The following is a 12352-nucleotide window of genomic DNA, read 5'->3' on the forward strand; positions in this document are numbered from 1 at the left end:
ACCAGGAATCGAACCACGACCCTTCCGTGTGTGGGCCGGCACTCTGACCCCTGAGCAACACCAGCTAGGGCAACACCCATCTTTTTATCATCTTGCATGACACTGATATTTTAAAAAAATATTTTATTGATTTTTACAGAGGGGAAGGGAGAGGGATAGAGAGTTAGAAACATCAATGAGAGAGGAACATCTATCAGCTGCCTCCTGCATACCCCCTACTGGGGATGTGCCTGCAACCAAGGTACATGCCCTTGACCGGAAGCGAACCTGGGACCCTTGAGTCCGCAGGCCAACGCTCGCTCTATCCACTGAGCCAAACCAGTTAGAGCGACACTGATATTTTTGATCCGGTGACCTGCAGTTGGGTTTGTCTGGTGCCTCCCCACAATTAGATTCAGGGGAGGCACTTCTGGGGGCGCCACCACAGCCGTGACGGTGTGTCCTTCCCGGCCATGGGGCATGCCGGAGTCCCCTGGGCCCAGGCTCGGTGATGGTGACCTGGATCACCTGGTTAAGGTGGTGGACACTTCCTGTCCTTGTCACAAGGATGTTATCTGCGGGCAGTCCTTAGAGACCTGGTGGGCATCCGACGTTTAAAAGTCTGAGTGGCCAAAGGAAGCTCCCCTGGGGGCAGCGAACATGTTCCAAGGCCCTCCGGGCACCAGCTGGACGTCTCCGGTGGAGGAGCTCAGAGGGGTCTTAAGCAAACACCCGTCCATCACTTTAGGGGGAGGGCGTGGGGAGTCCCCAGGGAGTTGGGATAGATGCAGCTATCTACGATGGGACCCCCAAAAGAGCACCTGTCTTCCTGCAGCTCCGGGACTGTGGAGGGCTGCGGGAGGTGGAGGTGACCGCGTGCCTGGTGTGGAAGGACTGGCCTCACCGCGTGCACCCCCACAGCCTCGTGGGGAAAGACTGCACTGACGGCGTCTGCAGGGTGCGGCTCCGGCCTCACGTCAGCCCCCGGCACAGGTACCCAACCCTGACCCCAGACCCTTCGCTCTTGGTCATGGAGATTCTGAGGGGCTGAGAATCACCCAGGGAGACCTCGGGGCCAGGCCCCGCTGAGCCAGACTCTCCCGATTGCATCTCCCAACTGCGGGGACTGAGGCCTGTGGCGGTGGAGGGGTCTCCTCAGGCCTGGCGCCCTGCCCCACACCTTCCCATCGCTCTATTTATCTCCGTATTGTAGAGGAGGAAACTGAGGCTCTGAGAGGCTGCAGGGCTACAGAGAGCCAATGGCAGAGCTGGGATCTGACCCAAGACCCGGCTTACCTGCAGGCCCGTTCTTTCACTTTATAATTTATATGTTTTTAATAAATAAAAAATTAAAAGGTTCAGAAAGAGTGTGCAGTGAAAAATGAATCTCCTTCCTTCTTTGGTCTTCCAGACACTCGTGTCCCTTCCTGGGGGCAATTAAAAATATGCTCTGCATAGATATATCTTTTCTCTCCTTATAAATAATAGCAGACACTCGAACCTCATTTTGGTGTTCCAGTACATCTTGGAGGTCGTGCCTTTCAGAACATTTAGAGCTGCCCTGTCCTTTTTACTGGCTGCATAATATTCCAATGTGTGGCTGCACACCGTGACTTGATATCAATATATATCATTGATATCAGAGAGGAAGGGAGAGGGAGGAAGACAGAAACATCAGTGACGAGATAGAATCATTGATCGGCTGCCTCCTGCACGTCCCCCAGCTGGGGATCGAGCCCACAACCCAGGCATGTGCCCTGACCGGGAATCGAACTGTGACCTCTTGGTTCATAGGCTGACGCTCAACCACTGAGCCACACCGGCCTAGCAAGTCCTCTATTAATGGGCACCTACAATGGTTTCAGTCCCTTGTGCTTCTATGATAAACTGGGTTGCAGTGAATTGCTTGATGTATAGATCATTTCTTCTCTGGGATAAATCCCTAGAAATGAAATTGCCAGCTCCAGGTGGGTACATGTATACTCTCAGTGATCTATACATTTAGTAAGAGCAGGGATTTTGTCTCTCTTGTTCCCTGCTATATCCCCCGGCACATAGCACATGCCTGGCACACAGTAGGTGCTCGGAAAATATTTGAGGAATGAATGAATACGGCCAGATCGTCCTCCAATGTGTGATTGCTGGAGCCCTTTCCAGCCCCACAGCAGGGGGCGAGCGTGGCTGCCTCTCCACAACCTCACCAGCAGAGGGTGCCAGCACATGCTTTGATCGTTGCTGTTTGGATGAGTTCGTAAACATTGGCATTGCGCTGGTGTTTCATCTGAGTTTTCTTATCAATGAGGTTGGCCAGTGTTGACACCCCTGGAGGGTTTGAGCCCCAGACCCCTTCAGAGCTGGGACCGCTGGGCCCAGGGTGCCTCAGCCTCTGAGACTGTGCGCCCCAAGGCAGGGGGCATCTGCTGGAGTCCTCCTGGGGGTTAGAGCTACCCCTGCCCCCTGGTGGTGACCTCCCTTCCCACCTGCCCCCCACGCAGCTTTAACAACCTGGGCATCCAGTGTGTGAGGAAGAAGGAGATCGAGGCTGCCATAGAGCGGAAAATCCAGCTGGGCATCGACCCGTATAATGGTGAGCCCAGCCCCCCACCCCTCTGCCCACTCCCCTCCCCTGGCCTTCTCTGGGCCCCACCTTCTCCTCCAGTCCTTCTCTCTCCCCCATCCCCCACCAGGCTGTCGACCCCCACCCTCAGCTTTCCCACGTCTCTCTCACAGCCGGGTCCCTGAAGAACCATCAGGAGGTGGACATGAACGTCGTGAGGATCTGCTTCCAGGCCTCTTACAGGGACCAGCAGGGGCAGATGCGCCAGATGGAGCCCGTGCTCTCTGAGCCCGTCTATGACAAGAGTGAGTCCAGGGTGCTGTGGCCATAGGACTGTCTTTGGCTGCAGGTACCAAAAAGCCCCACAAAGGCACGGACCAACATGGAGTTCTTTCTTTCTTTTTTTTGTTAATCTTCACCGAGGATATTTTTTTCCATTGATTTTTAGAGAGTGGGAGGGAGGGGAAGAGACAGAGAGAGACATATCGATTGGTTCCTGCACACATGCCCCAAATAGTGCTGGGGATAGAGCCTGCAACCGAGGTACGTGCCCTTGACTGGAATCCAACCCAAGACCCTTCAGTCCTCAGGCTGACACGCTAACCACTGAGCAAAACTGGCTAGGGTGGGAGTTCTTTTTTTAAAAAAATATTTTTATTGATTTCAGAGAGGAAGGGAGAGAGGAATAGAAACATCAGTGATGAGAGAGAATCATTGATTGGCTGCTTCCTGCATGCCCCCCACTGGGGGTCGAGCCTGCAACCGGGCATGTGCCCCTGATCAGAATCGAACCTGGGACCCTTCAGTCCACAGGCCAATGCTCTATCCACTGAGCCAAACCAGTTAGGGCTAGGGTGGGAGTTCTTTATGTGTCTATGTCTCAGTTATGAAGTCTGGTCCTGTGGATTCAGCTGCTCAGCAGCATCGGGGAGCTGGTTCAGCAGCTCTGTGATTCTCTTTGCTTTCCCCTCGGGGTCATGAGCTGGCTGCTCCAGCTCCAGCCCTCATGTCTGCATGCGAGGCGTGATGGGCAGTGCCACCCCGTATGGCGAGTAGCTGCCCACTGACAGTTCCAGCCTCAGCGTTTCCCATGTGGCCTATGGAAGCGGGACCTCCTAGTGTTGCAGAGTGTGCGGCCTGTACAGCTGTCCTAGGCTCTCCTAGGGAAGAGGCAGCACGAGGAATAATGTTTCTGTCTTTGATGGAGAAAATAATACATGTCCCAGAACCCCCCTCCATTTGACTTCTTCCCCCCCCCCTTTTTTTTAAAAAATATGTTTTTATTGATTTTTAGAGAGGGAAGTGAGAGGGATAGAGAGATAGAAACATCGATGAAAGAGAAACATCATCATAGGCTGCCTCCCGCACTCCCCCTACCTGGGGATCCAGCCTCCAACCTGGGCATGTCCCCTGACCGGGAATCTAACCAGTGACCTCTTGGTTCATGCATGGGTCAGTGCTCAACCACTGAGTCACATCAGCCGGGCTTCCCCCTCCCCTTTTTTAATTGACTTCATTGAGATGCCATTGGCTAATAAAAATCACACAGGCTTCAGGGATACAGTTCTATAATACATCATCTGTATATTGAGTTGTGCGTTCACCACCCAAGTTAGACTTCTGCTTATGTCCCACTGGCCAGACTTGGTCCCATGGTTGCAAGGGAGTCTGGGAAAGAAAGTATTTAGGTTTTCATCCTATATAGACGAGTACAGGCATGGAAGAGGGGGTTGGGAATGGCTGCTAGGTTTTAGCCAGCTTACAGTGACTGCCATAAGCATTAAAGGGAAGGCTATTACTTCAATCAGGGCTTTTATGGATGCTAGTGATAGAAAGAGAAAAAAAAATGAATTTGTTCCATTAACTAAAAAAAATCTCGAGGTAGCACAGTGCTTCAGGTCTGGCTGCATCCAGGTCCTCAGAGATGTCATTAGGAGTCTGTGTCCTCTCCAGCTATGCCTCCTCCATGTTAGAGTCATTCTTGGCAATGCCGTCCCACCTGGGGGCAAGATAATTGTGTGCAGCCCTAGGCTTACATCCTACCAGGCTGGCACCTCTCCCCCTCTCCCAATAGTCTTGCTCAAAGTCCCAGGGCTGTCTCTCATTGGCCTGAGGTTGGTCATGTGTCCACTCTGACCAATCAGCTGTGGCCAGGAGGAGGTGATGTTCTGATTGGCCAGCTCTGGGGCACATGCTCACTGCTGAGCTAGGGAGTGGACTCAGCCTTACCCAACCCCCATGACTGAGATGTGGGGTGGTCCCTCCAAAGAAAATTGGGGGGCAGTTAGCAGAAGGAGGACCAGGACTGGTAGAGGTAAAACAACAGGTGTCCACCACAGGTTTCAGGACATTAACCCTCATCTAAGAATTGGCGCTGATGCCTGACCCTGCCAACTCTCCCTAAATTCTGAGGGTCTCTCCTTTAGCCAGACACTCACCCGACCTCAGCATGGAGGACTTGTGATTGTCCATTAACCCCCTCTTGTCTGAGCGGCTTCTTTTTCCACCCCGACCATGGGTTCCAGGAGGGACAGGTGCCCTGGGTCCTCTGTCTCCCACCTCTCCCCAGCCCAGGGTGGGCACCACGGGGTACCTGGTAAGGATTTGGTGACCGAATTCCTGTTTTTGTCTCATGTACCTCTTCCTCATGCTCCTTCCCAGAGTCCACAAACACGTCCGAGCTACGCATCTGCCGGATCAACAAGGAGAGTGGGCAGTGCACAGGTGGTGAGGAGCTCTACCTGTTGTGTGACAAGGTGCAGAAAGGTGAGGGGCCTGGGGCAGCCAGCAGGCCCAGGGGGACTGGCGGCTTGTGGGGTAGCCCGGGAGGAGCTGGAGCACCGGCTGTGGGGCGGAAGGAGCCAGAACTCTGGTTTTGGAGTCAGACACAGCCGATTGGCTCAGTCACTTCCTGAGTCACTCACTCATCCACGTACAGAGAAGGAGGGCCATCAGACCGCGCCACCACGAGCTCACTGTCTGGGAGGCTGATACAAAAACCGTGGAGTTGCACAAATCAATGCTTTGTGATGGTTGTGATAAGGGCTCTGGCTGAAGAAAACGGAGGACAACTGAGGATGGGCGGAGCATCTCGCCATGTCCCTCATGTCTGTTCAAATGTCCCTTCTTCAGATGGGTTTCTTCAGAAACCCTCCGCTCTGTTTCTGTCTGTCTCTCCGTCGCTGTTTCTCTCCGTCTCTCTGTGTCCCTCTGCCGGTTTCCCTTTTCCTCCCTTTCTCTCTCTGATTCTCGGTCTCATCTCTTGCTGTATCTGTCCCTCTGTCTTTGTTTCTCTCACACATACACATCCTGTCCCTTCTCTGTTCCTGGAGACCCCTGACTCACACACTCCTAAAAAAATATATATATAGCCCTGGCTGGTTTGGCTCAGTGGATAGAGCATTGGCCTGTGGGCTGAAGGGTCCTGGGTTCGATTCCGGTCAAGGGCACATGCCCGGGTTGCGGGCTCAATCCCCAGTAGGGGGCGTGCCGGAGGCAGCCCATCAGTGATTCTTATCATTGATGTTTCTCTCTCTCTCTCTCCCTTCCTCTCTGAAATAAATAAAAATATATTTTAAAAACTAAAATAAAATTTAAAAACCTCTACCAAGGGTTGCCTGTCTGCGAGACGGCAGGAGGGAGCCTTCCCTTTTATTGTATATATAGGGTGTCCCCCCCCCAAAAGGTATACACACACTTGGAATAATTACAAAGGCAGTGTTTATTGAAATACATTTCACTTTCAAAACGGAGCAGCTACCAGCTGTTACAGTGTAAGTACATTTTGGAGGGACACCCTGTATCTCGTCTGCACCCTTTGCGTTTTCTGTCATGTTACCCTGTTGTAAATAACAGCACCGCTGACTGCAACAAAGCAGGGCTGAGACTTGTCTTGCTCTGACCGGATGCCACGCTCTGCTGTAAGCGCTTTGCACGCATCATTCATTAGATCGTCTAATCGCCTAATAGTTCTGTGAGGTAGAGCTTATTATTATAATCTCCGTCTACAGATGAGGAGACTGAGCCGCAGAAAGATGAAGTAACTGGCGAAAGGCCACACAGCTAGGCAGGTAGCGATGGGATTTGAATCCAGGCACACTGCTGTTCATTTCCCCTGGGAGGGAAAATAATAGAGTTGAAAACAATTCAGGGAGATGTGAAAAGGTAGTATTTGGAGAAAAAGGATACTGAGAAAGGGGATGGAGGAGAATGGCTGGAGGGGTGGTGGGGCACAGTTTTACTAGCGGGGGGGGCCATGAAGGACCCCTCTTGGGAGATGATGTTGGATACAGACTGTATGCCGAGTCCTGCGAGTCCCCTTCGTGAATCACTGAATCTGACGGTGGTCTCGGGGACCCCTGACCCCGTGGGAATGTTCATTCTAGCTGCCTTTCGGGTTGATAAAAGGATTAAATGAGATACTATATCATAATTGGTAGTGAATGTCCGTGTGTCACACTGTAGGTGCTAACAGAAGGTTAGTGGCCACAGTGATTCGTTTTGTTCTCAGGAATGTTAGTATTGATTTGGGGGAGACGGAGGGAGTTGGGGGCCCAGGGGGCCAGTGTCCTTGCTCAGCTGATGTCCTGACTGTCCACAGAGGATATATCAGTGGTGTTCAGCAGTGCCTCCTGGGAAGGCCGGGCGGACTTCTCCCAGGCCGACGTGCACCGCCAGATTGCCATCGTGTTCAAGACTCCGCCCTACGAGGACCTGGAGATCGTCGAACCTGTGACAGTCAATGTCTTCCTGCAGCGGCTCACCGACGGGGTGTGCAGCGAGCCTCTGCCCTTCACATACCTGCCTCGGGACCACGGTAACCACAGCAACTCGGGGCGACCCCCCCCCCCCCCCCCCCCCCCAGAGACCAGGCCTTTGGCCTTGCTTGGGGCAACTCAGAGGGAAAGGGGAAGAGGCAGAAGTAGAATGCAGGCTCAGAGCTGGACAGACTGGGGTTTGAATCCCGGTTCTGCCACTTACTGGCTGTGTGACCTTGGCCTCTCAGCGTCTCACTCTTCTGTGCAGAATGGAGATAATAATAGTACCCACCTCATGGCATTTGGGGGAGGATTTTTTTTTTAAATATATTTTATTGATTTTTAAAGAGAGGAAGGGAGAGGGATAGAGAGCTAGAAACATCGATGAGAGAGAAACATCGACCAGCTGCCTCCTGCACACCCCCTTCCGGGGGATGTGCCCACAACCAATGTACATGCCCTTGACCGGAATCGAACCTGGGACCCCTCAGTCCGCAGACCGACGCTCTATCCACCGAGCCAAACCGGTTTCGGCTGGGGGAGGATTTTTAAAAAATATTTTTTTTATTGATTTCAGAGAGGAAGGGAGAGAGAGAAACATCAGTGATGACAGAGAATCATTAATTAGCTGCCTCCTGCACGCCCCTCACTGAGAATTGAGCCTGCAGCCTGGGCATGTGCCCTTGACCGTAATCGAACCTGGGACTCTTCCACAGGCGGATGCTCTATCCACTGAGCCAAACCGGCCAGGGCTTGAGGGAGGATTTAATCATTGCTCTCCTCATCACGCTGCTCATGCCTGGCCCTGTGCTGAGGACATAGTGGTGACCAAATAGCCCCAGTCCTACCCTCATAATTCTCAGACCTATGGAGGGCAGACCCATTCACATACAGTGACAACCAGAGTGGGCAGGATTGGGAAGGAATTGCTCAGGGGACTCAGATTGCCCAGAGGGGGTACCTGACCCAGACTTAGGGGTCAAGGAGGGCTGCCTGGAGGAGGGGATAGCTGAGCTGAAGATGGGAGGATGAATAAGAAGTTCTCCAGGGAGGGGTGGGAGTTGAGGAAGAGTGTTGCTGTGTTTTCTTAATCCTCACCCAAGGTTAGTTTTTCCATTGATTTTTAAAAAATATATATTTTATTGATTTTTTACAGAGATGAAGGGAGAGGGATAGAGAGTTAGAAACATCAATCAGCTGCCTCTTGCACACCTCCTGCTGGGGATGTGCCAGCAACCAAGGTACATGCCCTTGACCAGAATCGAACCTGGGACCTTTCAGTCCGCAGGCCGATGCTCTATCCACTGAGCCAAACTGGTTAGGGCTTCCATTGATTTTTTTTTCAGAAAGAGTGGAAGGGAGGGAAGGAGAAAGGAGAGAGAGAGAGAGAGAGACATCGATATGAGAGAGACACATCAATTGGTTGCCTTTCGCATGTGCCAGAGATCAGGCAGGGGATAGAAATTCCAACCTAGGTATGTGCCCTTGACTGGGAATCAAACCCGCGACCCTTGGGTGCTTGGGCTGACCCTCTAACCACTGAGCAACACTGGCCAGGGTGAGGAAGAGTGTTTTAAGCAGCTAGAACAGCAAGTGCAAAGGCCCTGAGGCAGGATAGTGCTTGGGGTGTTCCAGGAACAACAAAGACCAGCTTGGTTAGAAGTGGGTTTGTGTTTTATTCTGATTAAGATGTGGACATCTATTTGCATGGGTTGGTCAAGAACTAGAACAGCTCAACAACGTCCTAAATGGTCTCTAAAATTAATTCTTAATTGTTCCTATTGATGGGTTACTCTGTATGTCCCTGATATCTCCTGAACAGACAGCTACGGCGTGGACAAGAAGCGGAAACGGGGGATGCCCGACGTCCTTGGAGAACTGAACAGTTCTGGTATGTCTCCTTTGCCCCTCCCCACACCCATCTCCAGGTCCCTGGGAGGGGGTGACTGGCCCCACTGTCCTGCCCTGCCGCAGGCTGGGGAGGAGGGGCTGTTGGGTCCAGGGGTCCTCACCTCTGCCTTCCCGCAGACCCCCATGGCATCGAGAGCAAGCGACGGAGGAAAAAGCCAGTCTTCCTGGACCAGTTCCTGCCCAGCCATGGCTCAGGTGGGTCCCAGCTCTGTGCCAGCGCCCCCCCTTCCTGGGGTGGGCTGAGGGTGAGCTGCAGCCCTGCTTTTCAGGCTTCTGGTCCCCCCAAAGCTCCCACAAGGCCGGCCAGCAACACCCCACTTGGCCAGCAACATAAAGTGGGAAGAATAGCCATTCTGGACGCAGTCCGGAGGCTCTGATCTCCACTGGACCATCTACTGGCTGTGTGACCTTCGCCGAGTTGCTCCACCTCTCAGAGCCTCAGAGGCGTGCCTGGAAAGTCTCACCACACACCTATCTCATTGGCCTTTTAAAATTTAATATACGTATTTTACAGGCACTATATGACAGGCACAGAAGTGCTTCGTGTGTCTTTTCTCATTTGATCTGCACCATCGCCCTGCAAGGTGGCTGCTCTCATTCTCCCCAGCCCCCCGTTTTACTGGTGAAAAACACTGAAGCTCAGAGAGGAAAAGTCTTTTGTCCAAGGTCCCACAGTTAACCCGTGGTGGAGCAGGGCATCTGAGCATCAGTATAGATTAGTGATGATGGGTGTGAAACAGGCAGCGGGAGTAGGAGGTGGATGACTGGGGATGGCTGTCAGAGCCAGCCAACCTCAAGTTCAGAGCCTGTCTAGCCTGACCACCCTCTGGCCTCTTCTCCCCCTGCCTTCATCTCAACTCCCATGCCAGTCTCCAGTTCCCATGAACTATATAGTCCCATCTGGCTGCCATCAGAGACCTCCCACCTGCTGACCACTAGCTCTGTCCCTGACACCCCTCTGCCCCAGGGCGCCCAGCTCCCAGCCAGCCACCCACCACTCAGTCAGCCCAGCCTGGGCATTTCAGCCAGCCCCACCCTGGGTATTGCAAGTACCATTTGTTGTCCCTCCCACCCCTCTGCAACTGGTAACTAATGCCCCGCCTCTTCACCCCCATTTGTTATGATCATGTTTAATTGTACTCACAGCAAAACCCAACACAACAGAGGTTTCAATAGGACAGAATTTATCTGTCCTTTCACATAAACACAGTCCAAAGGTAGGTGGTCCAGGGATGGTTTGGTGGCTGCATGGTCACCATAGTCCCAAGCTTCTGCCTTTTTCAACTCAGTTTCCATGTCATGGTCCAAATGTCTGCTGCAGCTCCAGCCATCATGCCCACGTTCCAGCCCGCAGAACGCAGGCGGGGCCCATATCGAGCTGCAAGGGACGCTGGGAAATAAAATCCCAGCAGCCCTGTGTTTCTTTCTGAGATAAGCATAATCAGACTTCGCTGGTGAAGTGTGTCTTGTCTCAAAAACAGAGGCTCTCCTATAACGACACTTGTCAGTTTACCTTCCAGTTTGGGGACTGGCAACTTCTCCCATGTGTGGATATTTCACTTTTTTGATTGCCTTTATATTTGGGGGGGGGGCTGTTGAGCCCATTCTCCGTCCTCATTCTTTTTTTTTTTTTTTTAAATATATTTTATTGATTTTTTACAGAGAGGAAGGGAGAGGGATAGAGAGCTAGAAACATCGATGAGAGAGAAACATCGACCAGCTGCCTCCTGCACACCCCCTACTGGGGATGTGCCCGCAACCAAGGTACATGCCCTTGACCGGAATCGAACCTGGGACCTTTCAGTCCTCAGGCCGACGCTCTATCCACTGAGCCAAACCGGTTTCGGCTCCGTCCTCATTCTTAGGGAAAACTCCCCAGCATTGCAGTATTGTTTCAACCCTGGTTCTCCTTGGGATTAAAAGAAGCCACACGGATCACACATTTCGCCTGGGACTGGCCATTGGAGTTAGAGCCTGGCCAGAAGTCGACTCTCAAGCCACCACGCTTCCTTCTCTCTCCTCTCATCCCTGCAGGCCCGTTCCTCCCACCGTCAGCCCTGCTGCCTGATTCAGACTTCTTCCCCAGCACTGTGTCCCTCCCCGGCCTGGAGCCCCCTGGTGGGCCGGACCTCCTGGACGATGGCTTTCCCTATGAAACCACGAACCCTGCACTCTTCACCATGCTGGACATGCTGCCCCCTGCTCCGCCACTTGCCAGCGCTGTCTCAGGCAATGGGGTTGCAGGGCCCACCGTCGGGGAGCCATCGGGCCCTGAGCCAATGACACTGGACTCATACCAGGCTCCAGTCCCTGGGGATGGGGGCACTGCCAGCCTTGTGGGCAGCAACATGTTCCCCAACCAGTACCGTGAGGTGGGCTTTGGGGGTGGCCTCCTGTCCCCCGGGCCTGAGGCCACGTAACCACCTCAGTGCCAGAGGAGAGGCACTGGATGGGGAGGGAGGTGGAAGGGGCCATGGGAACCCAGCCAGGATGGGCAGTACCCCCCCTCGGGCCACCCTTGGTTAGGTCTCCCCACCTCATCCTTCTGAATCGGACGTTGTCAGCATTGGTGAGAAGCTCTGCAGCACCGGGTTTCCCCTGAGCCCATTTCACAAAGGAGAAAACTGAGTCCAGAGAGGAAAGGGACTTTGTTCCCATGCACTTAGTCCCCACAGTTGGGGACACCTTCTCCTGGATGATTCTGACGAGTGCACATACGGAGGACGGTATTCCAGCCCTCCTTCCCATGAAGATAGGGGACAGGCTGTTGTCTTTCCAATAAAGATGAGTTTGGAGCCTTAGGGGTCTTGTCTCTTTTTTTTGTTATTATTAGTTCCTCCTCAATCTATTCTTCTGATGTTTATCTGCCCATTCAGTTTTTATTCTTTTTTTGTTTTATGTATTTACTTGTTATTGTTGACACCGTTACAGATGTCCTCAATTTCCCCGCTTTTACCCGCTTCCACCCAGCCCTCCCCCTCTCCCCCCCATCTCTAACCCATCTTCCTTTCCCCCCCCCTCTCTCCCCCCCATCTTCCCTTCCCACACCCTCCCGCTCCTGCCTTCACCACACGGTTAGGACCTCACGGACCACCAGTGGTCCACGACCCTCAGTCTCCGCTCCGCCTCCCCGCGGCCCCCGCCCTCC

General features: G+C 53.0%; 1 protein-coding gene across 2 annotated transcripts in view; it reads left to right on the forward strand.

The window, feature by feature from the left end:
- RELB (RELB proto-oncogene, NF-kB subunit) overlaps positions 1-11995 on the forward strand; it is a 29157-nt gene extending 17162 nt beyond the window's left edge. For both annotated transcript variants that reach the window (XM_079800569.1, XM_079800568.1), the window contains 8 exons: positions 815-972; positions 2475-2566; positions 2710-2841; positions 5198-5302; positions 7137-7352; positions 9116-9184; positions 9322-9399; positions 11239-11995. In XM_079800569.1, the coding sequence (XP_079656695.1) occupies positions 815-972; positions 2475-2566; positions 2710-2841; positions 5198-5302; positions 7137-7352; positions 9116-9184; positions 9322-9399; positions 11239-11624 (1236 nt within the window). In that variant the 3' untranslated portion in view covers positions 11625-11995. The remainder of the gene's footprint in view (positions 1-814; positions 973-2474; positions 2567-2709; positions 2842-5197; positions 5303-7136; positions 7353-9115; positions 9185-9321; positions 9400-11238) is intronic.
- The last annotated feature ends 357 nt before the right edge of the window (positions 11996-12352 follow it).

This window comes from Cnephaeus nilssonii (assembly GCF_951640355.1).
Source record: "Cnephaeus nilssonii genome assembly, chromosome: 20".
NCBI classification, from domain to species: Eukaryota; Metazoa; Chordata; class Mammalia; order Chiroptera; family Vespertilionidae; genus Cnephaeus; species Cnephaeus nilssonii.